At 60.0% G+C, this 17995-nt stretch overlaps 1 protein-coding gene across 5 annotated transcripts in view; it reads right to left on the bottom strand.

Moving 5' to 3' along the window:
• The window catches only part of SCUBE1 (signal peptide, CUB domain and EGF like domain containing 1), a 140021-nt gene that overhangs the window by 40966 nt on the left and 81060 nt on the right, over positions 1-17995 (bottom strand). For 4 of the 5 annotated variants that reach the window (XM_025457276.3, XM_049115752.1, XM_025457294.1 and 1 more), the window contains one exon: positions 15856-15945. The exons of the other annotated variant lie outside the window; for it this stretch is intronic. In XM_025457276.3, the coding sequence (XP_025313061.1) occupies positions 15856-15945 (90 nt within the window). The remainder of the gene's footprint in view (positions 1-15855; positions 15946-17995) is intronic. 5 annotated transcript variants of the gene reach the window in all.

Here is a 17995-nt window from a genome sequence, read left to right as displayed (position 1 = left end):
CTCCCAAACTGGTCTCAGTATTGGACTGGCCTGCGGCCCTGGCCGTGGAGCTTCCAGGGCTGGTTCCCTGAGCCCACACACCATCCATCACCTTGATGAGGCACTCAGCTCAACATCTGTTCTCACTGAGCCATAAGCCAAAGGCGTCTGGTTTTCGTCCACTTGAAGCTTGTCTAGTGCTTTTTTCCCCTTTGCAAATTCAAAGGGCCTGGAGCAGCTGGGGCAGAGCCTAGGTCACTGAACCCGTCGCGTGGTGAGAATGATCCTCCCCAGGACTGGAGAAGGGGCTGGCAGGGCCAGGTCACCAGGGCGCAGGTGGCCCGCACACAGAGGAGCCCAGTCCTGGGCCTCTGAGCCTTTCAACCAGTCTTTCTTTCTGAGCATCTGTGTGCTTTGATCTTGTGGGAACTGTGCCTGAGTGGGCTTCCCCCCTCTCTCCAGTGTTGGAACTGAAGAGCCAAGGCCCGTATCTTTTACAACCCAAAACCCTTGGCCTGCCCACCTTGGCTTTCTCTGGGTCCCTGAGACTCCCCCTACCTGGTTTATTCTATCTGTCCTGTGGTGTCTGCAGTCCTGCAGGAATGATCACTGAATACATATCCCGGTAGCCAGGAGTCCCTGCTGCTAATTATACCAAATTCATGATGCCTTTCCTTTGAACTTCAACTTGTATGTGGGGGGGGGGGGGCAGGGCTGGGAGAGGAGGACATCTGGCTTTCCCCTCTGTGTGTGAGTGTGCATCTCCGTGATTCTGCAGTGTCGTCCTGAAGCACTGGGGCCCTTCTGGAGGCTAATGCCTTCACCATGATACAAAGAGCGGTAACTCCTACTGGAGGGGGATGCCTGGGTGGCTCAGCGGTTGAGCATCTGCCTTCAGCCCAGGGCATGATCCTGGAGTGGCAGGATCGCATCCCGCATTGGGCTCCCTGCAAGGAACCTGCTTCTCCCTCTGCTTGTGTCTCTGCCTCTCTCTCTCTGTGTCTCTCATGAATAAATAAAATCTTAAATAAAATAAAATTAAAAAGAAAACCAAACTTCTACTGGAGGGCCAGTGACCTTGACCCTGACTCTTCCTGCCCATCTTTCCCTGTGTCTCCGTGAATTTTAGCTTTCCAGCCGGGTGTGGGCAGTTCTGAGAGCCTTCCTGCCTCTGTGTATGCTGGCCCAGCGGCTTGGAGGCCTCCTGCCTGCTCCAGTCCCAAGGCCCAGCTCAAAGACCACGTCCACGAGGAGCCTCCCAAGTCCCAGGCACAGAAAGAAGGCCGTGGCCCTTCCCTGTACCAGGTTGGCCTTTGTTGGCAGGAGCCATGCTCTGGCTGGCATATGGCCTGCTCAGGTCCTCTTGTCTCTTCGCCCGACTGTTCACTGGGGCAGTGGAGGTGGGCAGGCCAGGGTGTGAGCTCTGGCTCTGTCAACCACTGAGTGACCCTGGTAGGCTACCCCTCGGGCTGGACACCTGGCAGGTGAGGATCAAACAAACTCCCCGCTTAACAGCCCTTGGTCTGGGTCCTGGCATGTAGTAGTTGCTTCACAAATGTTAGTTTGCCCTCCTGGGGTTCTAACCAGAGAGGAAATTCCGCCTCTCCGCCCCAAATCAAAGGGCCAACGAGCCCCCAGGTGCCTTTTCAGTCTTTCATGTGGGAGAGCCCCTCTCTGGAGAGCGGCCCAAGGACCTGCTTGCTCTCCAGGTGCAGGTAATTAACATCGGGGCCTGGGGCACAGCGGGACCTTCCTCAGGGACAGGGATGGTGACCAGGCCTCTCCGTGGTAGTGGAGGCAGGTGCAGTGTGGGCAGCGGGGGACTGTGTCCCCAAGAAACGAACCTGGCCAAATGGGCTCCTGTCAGCCCCTTGCATCTGGAGGCCCCGATGGGACTTGGAATCGTGGCCTTCCAGAGTGAGGGGCCTTGGCACCCACGGGGCAGGCGGAGGCCAGGAGGGGCTTGGAGCCAGCGTGGAGAATCGCCCACTCTACAGCCTCTGCCCTGCACTGTGCACACTTAACCTCCTGTGTTGCCCTAGATGATGTTTGGTGCCTAAACTTTAGGTTCTGGGCGAGGGGCTCTGGGCCCCCAGGGAAGGCCCTGTGGGGTGTTCTGGGAGCTGACCACTTCCTCCCATGGCACTTGGTTATGGCAGGTCACCTGCTCCAGTCCCTGCTCAGCCTTCCAAGCCTCACGTCCCCTAGGCTCCTGCCCCTTCCACCTCCCTGGCAAGGAATCTGCCCAGGGCTGTGCAGCTTGTAGGTGGCAGAACTGGTGGGACCCGGTGGGTCTGACTCCAACCCACCCGACAGCCCCAGGACCGGGACCCCACAGTACCAAGCAGGCACTACATTCTCCATACTCCTCCCTGACCGCTCCTATTTAGTGCTCCCTGTCTCTGAGCATGCTGTCCCTAGCTATCCCCTTGCCTGGGGCCCCCAGACCTGCGCCTGCTGCTTCTTTAACATCTGATTCCAGCCCCTGCCCTTACTGCTGTTCTGCATCAGGCTACCACCAGGGTCCTCCTCTGTGACATTCACAGCCTTGCCACCTGTCCCTGTCTTCCAGACCACTGCCTCATTCTGGGTAGCCAAAGCCTCTACGCTCCTGCAGTAATGCTAAGAGCCAATACTCACAAAGGCCGGGCCCTGTGCTGGGCAGGGGAGGGGGCAGTGGAGTGACCAGCCAGCAACCAGCCTGTCCTCTATGCTGCCCTGGCCTCTGCACCTGCCCAGGTGCCAGCCCCCAGGGTCCCCTCAACAGCACAGGGTTGGTGGCTGTTATCATTCTGAGGTTAGCAGATGTACACAGCACAATGCGATACACACAGAAAGGAAGACGACAGAGAGTACCCAGTCCTCTGGGCTAGAGTAGGGGTCGGGGACTGAAGTCTACAGTTAGGACAGGCCAGCCTGGGTGGGGCTGAGAGCTTTGTCCCTGCGAGTTTCCAAGCAGAGTCTACTGGGAGCTGCTGAGGGAGCTCCTCGCCTTGGGTGGTGATCAGCTTGGGTCACTCCCCCTGGACCGCTATCTCAAAAAAGCAGCCTCGCCTCTGTTTCCCAAGACTAGAGGCCACCCAGGCCTGGTATTAGGCCACCACTGTCTCAGATGCAGAAACCAGATAGCCTGTCCTCCCCCTTGACTGCAGGATCACCCTGAATGCAAATGGCAAACATGAGCTGGGGGCTGCAGTGGTGTAAATGTGATCCTGCCCTGTGAGGCAGCACCCCATCCAGAAGCACACACTGCCAAGGGAGGCTGGAGTCCAGGTGCCAGACCATCAGGGTTGTGAAGGGGAAGAGGGCAAAGCCAAACCCCAGAGTGCTGTTCCAGGGATCTGAAGACTTTCCTTTGGGACCCTGTGAACCCTCTAGTCTCTCCCGGAACCTGCCTCCCCATGAGAGCTACTGGGTCTTTCTAAAGCCTCTCCTCTCCCCCTGGAGCAACAAGGGGAACAAAACCTCCTAGGGCACAGCCCTCTACTGCCGACAAAGGGGATCTTCTCATCCACTAATATCCACTGGCCTCACAGCAACCCCAGAAGCTGGCTTCTTCTTCAGACAGAGAAACTGAGGCTCAGGAAGTTAAATACCTTGTCCAGGCAGGATCAGCTGCATATTGCGAGGCCCCGTGCAAAATAGAAATGAGGGCTCTTGCTCAAAAATAAAAAAATTTCAAGACAGAGGCAACAGAGCACTCAACCAGTGGGGGGCCTTTCTGAGGGCAGGGCCTGGGGCAAGGGTACGTACCGGGTCACACACCTGTGAACCCAGCCCTGTGTCTCAGGCCACTCAGTTATTTGGAGGAGACAGTATGTGAACCCAAGGCTGTGGGACTCCAGACTGATGAGTGAGCCAGCCCAGGCCCGAGCCGGGCCTCTGATGCGGGCCGTCCCAGCAGCCTGCAGTGGTGGGGCCGCAGAGATGGTGCCTGGCCTCCTCGTCCAGCAAGAGGGGAGAAGCCTTACCCCACAGGGCTGGGCTGGAGGCTGCCCTGGGGTGGGGCTTAAAGTGGGAAGGGGCCTGGGAGTAAACCCGGTGGGAAAACCCTGGATGCGTCACCAGGCTGGTCTTCGGTCTTTTCCCTGGGGCATTGCCGCTGTGGGCCAGGCCCTGCCAGAGGCACTGGGCAGAGACACAGCAGATGCGGGCAGGGGAGGCCAGCCCTGGGCTTGGACAGTGGGCCCCTGCCTGGGTTGGCACTGCCTGCTTGCTCTGCCCTAGGTCTGGGGCAAAGTCCGGCAAGGCCTGAGGAGGACAGTCTCTGTTACAGTGTGGTGGCTAAACCATGAGCAGTGGGGTCAGAAAATTGGGTTGCATACCTGGCCCTGTGACCTCAGGCAAGCCCCTTTGCTCCTGGAGTCTGAGCTTCCCAACATGTGATATGGGAGGTGATGGCATTTACCGTGGAGTTTGTACAAGGTCCACACAAATGTGGACGTCACGGTGCTTTGTGAATGGTCACAACAGTGACCACATGCTCACCCTCAAACCTCTGCATGAAGTCTTAGCACCCAGTGAGTTGCTGATTCATCTGGGCTGCTGCTCTGTGTGGGCAGATGTGCCGCAGAGTCCCTGGCTTTTTGGACACCTGAGTCTAGCAGGGCAGCAGGTGCTCTAGGTCACTGCTCTAACCACCACTTTGGGAACGACTCCTTAGTGCTGGCTGGCTGAGAGGGAAGAGCTGGAGCTGAGCCGGACGCTGCCCCAGGCCTCAGGGGTCAATGGTTCACCAGGGGAGACAGAATAGGACCTGGACCCTGACCCTCTCACGGGAGTCTGGGCCCACCTCCCCTGGGCTCACCCCATCACATCCAAGGTCCACAGATGGCTCCCCTGGGCCAGGCTTGTGCACCCCTCACGACTCAGGAGACCACTCTAAGTTCTCCTGAGCCCTGTTGGCTCCCCTAGGCCCCAGGCTCCTGTTCTGGTGGTGGTCCTCCCCAGAGACCACTCCATCCCCAGGAAGAGCTGTGTCAGGGTGACCCCATGCCCAGCACAGGACCGATTACTGCTGAATGCCGAGATGAAAAAACAAGCCTCTGGAGGAACGAGGTGGAGCGAGGTGACCAAGCCCCTGCCCCAAGCTGAGCCTGGCAGGAGAGGGTGCCTGAAATGAACTGATAGCACAGAAGACCTGGGAGTCCACCAGCACCAGAGTGATGGGCACTGGGCGAGGTGGAAGCTCACATGGGCTGACTGCAGGCGAGTGACTTCACCTGGCCGAGAGCGCCTGGACCAGAACTGGACGTGGGGCCAGAGGCCCGAATGCCACACTTAGTTCCCGATGCGCTGTGGGACTTTAGGCCGAGGATCCTCCCATCTCTGGGCTGTGGTTGTCTCCCTGTGCCATCCGGGGAATCCCAGGCTTGTCTGCAGTACAGGTGTCAGGCTCCGCCCCGGAGGCTCCGACCTGGTAGCTGAGGTGTGAGCCCCGTGACCCACAGAGACCTGTCAGCCCACACAGCTGCCCTAGCCCTAAAGCCTAGGGCTAAGCTCTTGCTGCAGCCTGTTGAGACCTCACTCAGGGCTGGTCTTCCTGCCCTTCTGCTACTAAGACCAACTGAAGCGAGTGAGGGAGAGGGGTCATCCACAGGCCCTCCCAGCGCAGCCATGGGCCCTCTGACCTTTGATCTCTCCTCCCTCAGCTGATTCCTGAGCCTTCCATGGCTATCACTTTGGGGTAAAAGTCATGTTCCTTGGCAGAGCTCCGCACACTGGCTGGGCTCTCCTTCACTGCCTGTCTCTCCGCGCCGACCCCACTGACCTCTGGGTGGCCCTGTGGCCCGTCAAGGGCATGGTCAGCAGGCTGATGTCCCTTACTATGCTGGCACAGTGAGGCTGGTCTCCCTCACGAAGTCCCTCGGGTGAGTGAGAAGAGCGAGGCCTCAGGCTGACAGTAGAAGCCACATCCCCAGACACTCGACAGGGAGTGGTGAGCAGGGCCCACCCATCTGCCACCTGCCACCCTGGCTCCTAACCACACTGCCCCTCCAGCTCTGCCTGGAACCTCCACGCTGCCTCCTGAGAGTCGTCTGCAGACAGCGGCTCTTCCCCGTGTGGGGAGATGCACCGACAGCTGGGTGCTGGTGACCTCGCCCCGGGAACACCTGGGACTCTGAGTACAGTTGGGTCCTGGGGGACACACTGGTGTCTGATGTGATGTGGGGGAAGGGGTGCATGGAGGCAGAGGCAGGGCAGTGGCAGGGGCCAGGGCTGCAGCCCCAATGGGGAAGGGGTACCACGTCGGGGTCTGAGGGACAGTGGGAAAGGAAGCCTCAGAAGCCTCGCTTGGTCCCCAGCACTGCCCTCTGCCACATCTGAATCCAGCAGGCCCCTGGCTCATGGTTCTCAGAGCTGGCCTGGCCCTGGGGCAGCCTTGGTGGGTTCTGGACTCTGTCCTGGTAGCACACAGGTGGGCGACCATGCGACTCGCAGGGCCCTGTGCGGACTCTGGCCCAGCTGTGGGGAAGGAATGGGCCATCAGGCCCACATCACCTCGCGAGCTCCATCTACCCAGGACCTGGTCCTGCTCAGGGCAGTCTGCTGTATCAGTGGAGCTGTCTTCTGGACGCACTGGGCAGCCTCAGGATTTCAGGGGCAGTCCCCTCTCATGGGCCTGCCTGGTGGGTGGGACTTCCACACTGGTGCTCAGAGAGCAGGACCCAAGGGACCCAAGGGTCAGTGCCTGGCAGTCTGTAGCAACAGGGGTGGGGGCCGAGGGTAGAGAAGAGGTCAACCAGGAGCGAGATGAGCAGACCTTGGGGAAGATTCTTCAACAGAGGTTTTATACTAATGCAGGTGGCAGGAGCAGAGCCATGGCAGCGAGCCTTTTCCTGGCCTCTGGCTCCTGCCTTTGCTCTGGCTACTAAGGGGAGGGGGTGTTGAGAGCAGACAAAGGGGGGCTCACACGTATTTTCTTGTTGGAGGCGATCCTCAGGTGGGATCATTACGCCCATTCTACGGAGGGCTCATGAGGGCCCAGTTGGTGACCCTTCCTCAGCCCTGTACTGTCCTTCCCACCACATGGGATCGTGGAAGTTTGGGGGTCGGGCCCTTCTTCCCAGAACACCCACCACCAGCAGCTACCACTTCCTGAGCCCTTGAGGGCCAGGTGCTGTGGGTCACTGGCCTACCTTGCCCTGGAGGGAGTGTGGGGTGGTGTCGTGGGAAGAGCAGGCCTGTGTAACACTGAGTCAGCTGCTCCTCCCTGAGCCTCAGTCTCATCTGTAACACGAAGGGCGCCCTTGCAAGTTGCTGGGAACGTTTCCATGTCTAGGTACTCAAAGACTTAGCCCAGAGGCTGCTCAACAGAGGGAAGCCTTATTTTAGATTCCTGACACCTGCGGGGATTCAGTGAGACAGGTCAGAGCACAGCCCAGGGCCAAGGGACGTGATGCCCAGCACCCGTACACCAATGTCTGTGTTTCCCGGAGGGGCCTTTAGCACAAGTGCACCCCTAGCCTCCCTCCTACCCTGTGACTTCCTGGGGCCAGTGAGGCTGGCACGTGGAGCCTGCCCACCCTCCGTCCCAGAGCTCCAGCCTGTGAGCTGGGCAGACCTCACAGAAGGGTCCAGAATGCAGGTGCCTGGCTGGCCTCTGAAAGGCACCTGTTCCCCTTGCTGGTTCTGTAGGGCCCTTTTCTTATGGCACCACCACCTCTGACCTGACGAAGGTCAGGCAGGCCCCAGGCTTCTCTCCTCATGGCCTGGGCCTGGTATTCCCAGGGCCCTAGTAAAGCACCAATGGCCTGGGCAAGAGAAGGTGGAGGAAAGAATGGAGGTGAGTGGGCAGGCCAGGTGCCCCACACCAAGCATCTCATCCAAGCTGCCTCGGAGACAACAACTCATTTTTTGCAAAAGAGAAAACCACAGCTCAGAGACACGAGGAGACCTCAGCCCCTGGAGACGATGCTAGTCCCTGGGGAAGTGAGGGCAGAGCTCAGGTCTTGCTCTAGAGCCTGAGCCACCACAACAAACCAGAAAGGCTCACTGTTAGCAAAACTCCACTCCGGGGCCTCTAAGGACAATGAGTAGTTCTTAAAGGTACAGCCTGGCTGAGCAACCTGAAACCCTGGCAACTTCCCTGGGACACACCTGGAAATCTCTCTGTGGGAAGACCGGAGCTCTGGCTACTTCTTGGTCAAGAGGCAGCTGCGGGCACCAGGTCTGCAGCCACCTTGGGCCTGCCCTTGGCTGGAGCCAGCCAGAGGAGCCCTGAGGGAGGCAAGGGAGGGCCTGCAGAGCAAGCAGCAAGATAGGGTGGGCCATCCCTTCCCAGGTGGCTGGGGCGGGGGCAGCAGTGGGTGGGGGACCCGGGCTTCTCCAAAGAGGGCAGATCTACAAAAGATTGTACTGGTAAGAGGATGATGCCCTGGACTCTTTGGGGTGCCTTCCATCTGTGCTGCGGAGTTTAAGCTCCAGGGCCCTCCTGAATGTGGCAGGCCAAGGAGTCATGTCAACCAGTAAAAACAGCAGGAAGCGGGCCCTTAGGGGGCATTGGGGTCACATCATGAAGGGCTTTGGGACCCACCCGGAGCAAATCCCGCGGGGCCAAAAAACCTAGGCCAGGGTTAAGGCAGGACAGGGAGGGGCCGGGACAGGGGTTGTTGAGGCCCAGGAGGAGCATGTGGGGGCCAAGTGTGCCCAGCTGCCAGGGGTGGTGTGAGGAGCAGTGGGGGCAAGCCACCCCCACCTGGGGGGGCTCCTCTCCACCTGCAGCTCCCAGAGTGGGGGAGCTACGTAGGTGGGATCCTTCTGTGGCGGTGCAGGGCAGGGGCTGGCTGTGTGGGAGGGCAGGCTCCAGGATGTGATCACAGGGAGGCTTGTGGGCCCTGCCACCAACCAGGAGGCACTCTGCACAAAGCCTGGGAGCTGGTAAGTGACTGAGACTCACCCTTGATGCCTCCACTGTGATTGAGCAAGCACTGGCCCAGGTGCCACTGTCCCAGGTGATCCTCAACACAGCCCCAGAGGCTAGAGATCCAAACACTGCTTTTCTTTAAGTTTTGACAGGGGAAGGGACTGGCCAAGGCGACCCAGGGGAGCAGTGGGGCAGGCCAGGTGCCCCAGTGCCCAATTCACTGGTCCAAGCATGGATTCCCCCGGGGAAGCCACAAACACCAGCCTCTGAAGAGCCATGGGACACCGGCTAAGCCCTCACCTCCCTGGGCTGGGTCACCTCTGCCAGATGAGGACGGCGTTACCTCCCTCAGTCCTCAGGGGGTCACCTCACCTGCCGGTCTGACCACATCAGTCTCCCTCTAAAGCCATTCTGCACTCCCTGCCCTCTGACCTCCAGCTGCACGAGCACCCCCAGCCCACGCCACATCCACACCGGCTTCACGCCTGAGGATTCTCTACCAGGTGCTGTGCCTCCAAAACCCCTGCCTGCTGCAAGTTCTGAAACCCAGTGGGGCCTTAGCCCACGCTTCTGCCTGGTTCTTCCCGACCCCACCACTCAACAGCGGCAGGGACCCCCCCCCCCCATCCTGCAGTCTTCCCTCACAGAAGCTGCCCCCAGAGCCTGCCTGCCTGCTGCGGGGCAGGGGACACATGACCTGGACCTGTTGTCGGGAGGGAGCATGTCCCCAGCTTCCAGGACCCTGCTCTCACCCCTGCCCTCATTCTGGGGGGCTAGAAAGTGACATTCAGGGGTCCTTGTGTTAGCTGTGTCCATGCAGGGAGCATCTCTCATGGTTTTTATACTTTATGAGATGGACATACAGACTGGCTAGAACCAGGCTCAAATTTCATCTACGGCCCAGAGAGAAGGGAAGGCTGTAAGGCCTCAGGCTCCAGAGGAAGCCAAAGGACTTATGGGTGAGTCCTCCGGGACTCTCTGGGGCAGGGGCAGAGGTAGGGCTGCTCCATCCAGCCAGCCTTGGTTCTTGAAAGTGCCAGGGCCCAGGCAGCAGGAACCCTGGATCTGTTCAGACTCACTGGGAGGCTGGGGGTGAGTCATGCCCCTCTAAGCCACAGCTCCCATCTGGGCCAGCCAGTGCCCTGCCCAGCACCCTGCCTCCACCCTACACTCTCCCCCTTGACTACTCATCCAGGTCACCATGACCCACCTCCTTCCACCAGCACTTAGGGCATGTATGCGTGTGGCTAAACTGAGGCCAGGCGCTCAGGACCACAGCTGGGGTCCCCAGCTGACTAGAGACCAGCTGCCCTTGGCACCAGTTCACGGACAGGGTGAGAGCACAGTGCCTGGAGCTTGGCCCAAGGCCTGACCAGCCTCTCCCTGCCGAGTACCTGGCCTGGGAAACCACCCTGTGTCATCACCTCCCTTGCCTCAGGTCTGTCTGAGCCCCTTCCCACTGCCAGGCTTGCCTGGGGTTCAGGATCCGGGTCTGCCCTTTCTCTCCCAGCTGGATGCCAGCCTGTGTGAACAGCGAGCAGCAGCGAGGGCCCCCTCAACCTGGGGCATATCCCCCAGGAAGCTTCTGCTCATGCTCTGAGCCAGCCAGCCCTTCCTGCGCCCCTGCTCTGGGCAAGGCCATCAGAGCTGGCACAGACTTGGCCTTGGCCCCAAGTAGGGGAGTCCCAGGCTCATGACTAAATAAGGTGCTGGTGGAGGAGGGGCAAGAAGTGAGGGTAGGGATGGCAAGGAAAGTCCAGTTAGGTCTGGATGAACCTTTTCCAGGTAGAACTGTGGAAGATGGCACCTGGGTAAAGGGTGGTGGTGGCATGGCCCACCAAGGCAGGAAGCTGCATGTGTGTGGCTTCTAGAAGGTGACTGACGTGTGGGTCTGGAACTGGAGTAGGGAGCGGTGGCCTGGGAGACTGGGGAAATCAGAGTGGCCCATGGACCCTGGAGATGGTGGGTGTAGAAAAGAGGCACGTGGGCAGCCCCCAAGGGGGGCAGAGGAGTGGAGAGCGGGGGAGGACTGCGTATCGAGAAAAGTGACATCAGCCGGACATCTCAGGGTGGTTGTATGATTAAATGAGGCTGGAGAAAGCACGGGGCTCAGCCTGTACTCCCTAAGTGTCAGTCCCGCTTTCCCTGGTCCTGCCCGGCCTTCCAGGTCTCCAGCCCCTTGGCCCTTCCTGGAGCTCTCCCAGCGGCTCCCCCGTGCACCAGGCCCCAGGCATGTGCGTGACGGCCCTTCCACACTTCCACAGCCCCGGGAGCCCAGTGAGGTGAAAGTGTTCTGGTACCATGCCTACTCGGGAAGGGGACCCTGGCTCACAGGCAGAGAGGTGGAGCGTGATGGGCAGGTGCCGGCTGTGGGAGTGCAGGAGGGGGAGACTCCTAGTACCTTTGTGGGCCTCTGTGTCCTCATCTGTAAAATGGGAATTGCTTTAGCACCAACCCTCAGGGTGGCTGGGAGGGGAGTGGACGCTGGGACAGAGCACGGCCCAGAGAAGTGGCATTCTGGGCTAACTATTGCTGTGCTCACCGGACCTGGAGCCCCTTGCTGTCCTGGGCTCAGGGGGACCCAAGTGGGCAGACTGTGAGGGCAGATTCCACTCGGGAGGGCCGCCGCGCTTCAGGCTGCTTGACTCCTGACTTAGGGCCCTGGGCGTGGGAGTCCACAGATCTCAGGCCCCAGACCAGTGCTCACTGACCTGTGTCTGTCCCCATCTCAGGGCCTCACTCTCCTCTGTAAAGTGGGGACAGCTGCCTTGCAGGGCTGCCAAAGGCTCACAGGAGAGGGCTGACTGGAAGGCCCCTTCGGACCGTCAAGCGGCGTAACTACATTGTGAGGAGGAAGAGGCCTCCAGAGCGAGCGGGCTGATGTGCACGGAGGTTGCCCCAGGAAGCGGTGGGCGCCCACACTGGCCCCCTGCAGAGGCCGCCCAGCTCGGACCAGCACATCCCACGCTGCCAGCCCCCAGCCTGTGGCTGCAGATTGGTGGACCCGGGACAAGGCAGTACAGAGGGCGGACGGGGGCTCTGCCTCTGGAGCGCACAAGCAGCCAGCCTGGGGGGTTCCTCCCAGACCAAGTCTGGACCATCTGTGGTCAGGAGAGTAACAGCCCCTGAAAATGTCCTTGTCTCAGTCCCCCATGACCCTACGTGGCAAAAAGGACTCTGGAGATGTAATTAAATTGAGACCCTTGAGATGGAGGCTTGTCCTGGATCATCTGAGTGGGCCTGATGTCATCACAAGGTTCCTTAAAAGTGGAGGAGGGAGGTCAGAGAAACAGAGCCTGATGGAAGCAGGGTTGAGAGATGCCTTGCTGCCGGCTTTGAAGACAGAGGAAGAGGCCCCAGACCAAGGAATGCAGGTGGTTCTAGAAGCTTCCAGAAAAAAATGCAGCCCTTGTTGACACCTTGATTCTAGCCCTGGGAGTCCCAAGTCCAACTTCCGACCTATGGAAGATAGCACACTTGTGCGCTACTAGGCACTAAGATTGTAGTACCTCGTCAGCAGCGACAGGAAGCTAACACAGCATCCGTTCCACGCGCACCGTGGGAAAGGGTCTGACTGAGGACTGGGGCTGACAAGAACAACCTGCAATGTCTCATCAGTCTTGCTGTGACCAGTGTCCCGGGGGACTGTGGTAAACTTAGCTGGGTACTCAGGTGTTTTGCACAAGGCAGTCGGCCAGATATTTGAAATTCATCATGCCAACCCTGAAGTCCAAATATTTTAACTGCTTTGGATGTAAATCGAAAATGTTACATATTTTGAGCCTTTTGAAAGAAAACATCACTGCCCCTTTTCTTAGCCTGGGCTGAGACTGGGGGTAATTATAAATGGCAATTGCTGGGTGCAGCTGAGACCCCAAGGGTGGGTCACTTAGCTGCTCTGCTACAGACCACCACCCTCTCTGTGACATGGAATAGGGGGTGTCACCCTGGGCCTGCAGGATGTGGTCACTATGGAGAGTGGTGAGGATGGCATGTGCTCACGGGGCCTTGTGGAGCCGGCAAACACCACCCCGCGCTGACTCGGTCTTATCCTATCCACCCTGAAAACGAGCCTTGTTGGCACAAGAGATAACTGGCATCTCAGGGGTGCCAGGGTGGATCTCAGCCACCAGATGGCTGCAGCACACATACCCTGCTCTGGAGGAACCCTGCACCAGGACTACAATGGGCCCTGCTCATAGCAGACCGTTCCAGGGCATTCGAGCGCCACCCTCCCTTGCTAGTCACTTCTCTGCTCTTTGAGGAAGAGCTGGCCAGTGCAGCCATCCAGGGGGCACAGATGCTGAGCAGTCCTGGGTCTGACCTTGCCGTCAAACTCCTTCCTCAGGGTCTTGCCTTCCTCCTCTGCTCCTGGGCCACAGAACGAGGTCCTACCCCCATCAGCCTCAGGATCCACTGGGATAAACTGCCTGTGCCCTGTCCCACAGGCCAACGATGCTGACCCAACTCTGGTTCCCCTCACCATCTAGGCTACTCTCTCCGTGCAAGGCTGGGTCCCGAACACGATGCCCCAGGTGTGCTCTGACCAGCACAGGGCACGACAGGGATGGTCACCTCCCTTACTCTTTACACCTTGCCTCTACTAATACAGTTTGGGAGCAGCCATCCTCACCGAGGGCTCCTAGTTACAGCCTGAAGTCCGAAAGGATCCCAAGTCTGTGCCACACAGCTGCTCTCAGAGGAGACAGGTGCTAAGAGTTATGAGCCCTTGCGGGAGGGGCTCACGCTCACCAGTGCTCTGGATGGCGTCTTTCATGGAAGCCTCTGAGGATGGTTGCTTAGCTCGGGTGTGGGGCTCGTCCTGTGCTGTAAGTGTTGTGGAGAGACAGGCCTTTTCTGCCTGTGGGGCAGGATGAGCTCTAAAGTGATGTGTGAGGGGCTTTCTATGGTCAGAGAGATGGGAATTAAGGGCAGGGCAACCATCATCCTTTTCCTTGGTCCCTTCCAACGCCTGGTGTGGAGGCCCCCAATCTGCTCCCCCAACTCTGCCTCCCAGACCCGGGCTGAGGGCACTAGTATTCTCAGTTCGTCCCTTTTCACCTCCCCTGATTCTGCTCCAGGCTCTTCCCCACGGACTCTAATTAGAAAAAGCAAGTCCACGGCTCTTGTCTCTGTCTCGCCACCTGCCTGCGTGATGCCAGTTCAGCTCAGCCCTCTTCTGCCATCAGCCTCCTTCGGGGAGGGGTACAGGGCATCTGGGGCCCCAGTTCTTGCTCTTGCTCTGGAGCTCTGGTCCTGGGCAGCCGTGCCCACCTCTCCCAGTAAGTGAGGCTGAGGGGTCTCCGTGTGTCCTCAGAGCACCAGCAAGTCTTAGATTTCCACCACCCACCTCCAGCCACACCCTCCTGGATGGTAGTGGGCACACCTGCTTGCTGGGGCCTCCACGGCCACCCCTCGGCCATTCCCAGCCCTTTCCAGGCCGACCCAGACGCCCCAAGTCAACACAACAGCCCTGTCCAGAGAACTTGTGGAGAGGGGCTTCCAGACAAACCTTGTCCCTTCTGCCTGTGTGACCAGAGGTGAATCTTCCAGACTCTCTGGACCTTAGTGTCTCACTCGACAAACAGGGCTGTGCCTGTCCTGCCCAGCAAGGACCTCGGGCTGCCCAGAGCACCGTCATCAGCCAGCCCAGGTCACCTTTGCTCTCACTGCCTCACTGGGGAGGACGTGCTTTAAGGTGACTCCCCACATGGAAGGCCACATCCCTCCCGTGGCCCCATGTAGGGCTCTCACTTCTCCATAGGTGCCTGGATTCTTCTGAGGTCCATGTGAGGACCATGCACGTAGGGGACCTCCCCAGGGGCCTGCGGCCCTAACTTGTACAGTCCTGGGACGCTGCCCCTTGGGACAGCCCACACAGGCACGGGCTCCCGGCTAGCTGCAGCTGTACAGGGACGTGCTTTGGGCAAGCCAGGGCACCCGATGAGCCTGCTTCCTCCTGCAGGACGTGGGAAATACACCAGCTGGCCCCATAGCCTCCAAGGACGGCCTGACCCATCAGAGAACCCGCAGACACCTGTGACCATCCCAAGCCACCCTGGAGCGCCAGGGTTCCTGGGCTCAGAGGCCCGGGGAGCTGTCACCCCGGGGGCCGGCCGGCGAGCGCAGAGCCGCAGAACCGCAGAACCGAGGGGCAGACTGGCTCTGCGGCTCTCCGGACCGAGCTCCTCGGAAGAGCAGCCGCGTCCGCCTCCTCCCCCCGCCCCCCCCGCCCCCCCCCCGCTGGCAGGCCTCCCAAGCCACCCCGAGCAGCACCAGCGGGCTCTGGGCGAGCTCCCAGCATCTGGATCCAGCCCACATCACACCCGCCCCGACTCCCCGTCCCACGCACGCAGGTGCCGGGAGCGGGGCCAGGGACAGGTGGGCCAGGGCTGCCCACTGCCGCCCGCCTCTGGCCGGGCCGGTCACGGAGGCGGGAGCCCCGGGAGCCCCGCTTTCCCCCCGGGGCCCTGGCCGTCCCGCCCTCTCCGGGTGGCAGGTCTCCCAACCCCAGAGCCAGCCTCGGACCGGGAGGGCCCTGCGCTCAGCCCCCTTCCTTCTGAGCCTCGGGGCCGCCTGGCGGACGCTGCCTGCGTGACCTGGGGCGACCCGCCAGGACAGGGGCTCGGAGCACCCGCGTCCCCGCGGAGGCCGCGAGACACTGGCTCTGGGTCCTTCGCTACAAACACACACGAGCACACGCGTCACGGGCAGCAGCCCCCACTCACGCGGCACGCGCCACCGCACGCACCTGGGCACTCGGCACACGCAGCCGCTCCCCACGCACACCCGCGCGCCGACACGCACGCACGCACGCACGCACGCACACCCCGCGCGCCGGCACGCACGCACGCACGCACACCCCACGCGCCGGCACGCACGCACGCACGCACGCACGCACGCACACCCCGCGCCGGCACGCACGCACAGACCGACACAGCAGCACGCGCACGCGCACACACGCGGACAAAGGCGCGAGCACAACAAAGGAAGTGGAAGAAAAGTGTTACCCATGAGGAGCCGCCGTTTCACCCGCTTGTCCACATCAGCTACTGACGTGGCATTGAACTGAGAGCGCTCAATTGCAGCCTCATCCTTCTCTAAAACACAAGTAAGGGACAAACACGGAGCCGGTGGTTAATGCCAGCCCACTTCCCGCGGCCCACGACAGTCAGCCTCTCGGCGGGGCGCGAATCCCGGGAGCCTCGGAGCTGGCGGGTTCGGGGGTGGGGGCGGGGGCAGCGGGGCGGGGGCAGAGCGGGGGACGACCACACAGGGACGCGGCCAGGGTTCCAGCGGACAGGCCCGGCGCGGCGCGGGCGGCGCAGAAGCGGACACAGCGCCTGGGCGCGCAGGCAGGGCGGGCGGGCAGGACGAGGCGCAGGACAAAGGGACAGGGCCGCGAGGTCCGGTGATGGCGGTGCCTACACAGCAGGCGCCCCGTCTCAAGGGCAGGAAAAGCGTGTCAGACACTCATGCAGAGTTAAGAACAAAACGCACAGAGGAACAAACACCACACACAACAATGGATCCAACCGAACAGACAGAAAAAAAACGGGGCCTCGATTTGGGCAGCGCTGGTTGCCTGCTTGTCTATAGAGGACTAGAGCGAGACATTCAGGGCTTGAGGAGGGGCCGCACAGGTGGGTCAGTCGTTTTAGGAGCGTGCGGAGGGCCGGGCGGTGGCCCGGGAGCATTCTGGCCGCTGGGCGAGGCGCTTCGCCAGGATGCTGCCCGTGGAGGAGCGCGTGAGGCTAGCTGTTTGGCCGTCCTCTGCTCAGTGGGACATGTGGACACGTTGGCTCCCGAGAGGGAGAACCCGAGCGGCAGTGAGCTGAGGCAGCAGGGAGCACTGGCCCAGGAGCTGGGTCCAGACGGCCTCTAAGGGGAGGCAAGGGGGCAGGGGCTCAGGGAGGTTACGTTAGAAAGTAGATCCAAGCAGGGACCTTCACATGCAGCAGACGCTAAAAGATAAAAAAATGAGAAAGGATGAGTCAGGTGGACAAAGACAAGATGTGTTAGACGAGGCTGGGCGTGTCTGGCCGGCAGCTGTGTGCACTGGTCCTGTGGCCAGCAGAGGCGGCTGCACCGCAGACACAAACAGTGGGGAGACCCAGCGGACGAGACAGAAGGGGCCGGTGGGCCGGGAGGCTCCCCAGCAGGACAGTGGAGACAGGGAGAGAGGCGGGAGAGGAGGTTCTAGATGGGATCAGGCTGCAATAGAGACACTGGTCTAAGACCAGGTTTTGCTTTGAGAAAAAAAAAAAAAAAGTTTTTTTTTTTTTGTTTTTTTTTTTTGTTGTTTGGTTTGGTTTGGCTTTTGGCTCTGAAAATAATTAATGAACGTCAGTTATCAGACAAGACAGGCAATCAGGGACCATCACCAGAAAAGCGGGAGGAATGAGATAAAATGAAACCAAAACGGCCGTCTGAGAGGAGACCACACAGAGGAAGGGGAGAACCACGCGGGCAGCAGCTCCCAGGATGACAGCCGGGACTGGGGTGAGACGCTGGTGGCCCGCCCCGGCCCTGGCACCCCCTTCCCCACCGCCGGGCTCCCCGGAGTACGGGGGAGCAGTCACAGGGACAGGATGCGACAGCGGACTCTGGCTTCACAGCTTAGCTTGCTTGCCACCCCAGTTTTGTTACTTGAAAGTCCCTCCAGAAATAGCTTCAGAGTTGGTAATAAGAGATGGGGGCCCCCCGTTAAAAAAGAATGTGGTAACTGACTGGGCTTCTGAAGTTGGCCAACAACGAAGAGAAAGAAAGCAGAGGATGAACAAAGTTGGGTGGGTACCAACTTTGAAATTCTTCTTTTTCTCAGTTGAGAGATTTGCTGTTATTTTTGAGTGGGGAGAGAAGTTACTACTGATTATGGCATGAGGTAACCACAAATACTCTACCTTCCTCTTGCAAATAAAGGAACAGGAGGAAGGAGGTGACCAAAACTCAAATTGAGACTCCATGGGACAGGTAAGGTGACAGAAGGGGCATCGCTGAGAAGAAGGGATCCAGCTGGGAGAAGAAGTCCGGCGAGAACCCCGTTAGCTCAGGAGTGGAAAGCAGTTAACACCCAGAGCCCCCCGGGATTCTCCCATCCGTCTCCCCTGGTCTAGGCAATGAAGACTTAAAGCCGCTTTCTGAGAAAAC

Source organism: Canis lupus, chromosome 10, assembly GCF_003254725.2.
Source record: "Canis lupus dingo isolate Sandy chromosome 10, ASM325472v2, whole genome shotgun sequence".
Taxonomy (NCBI): domain Eukaryota; kingdom Metazoa; phylum Chordata; class Mammalia; order Carnivora; family Canidae; genus Canis; species Canis lupus.
This window is presented reverse-complemented; position numbering and strand designations above follow the sequence as displayed.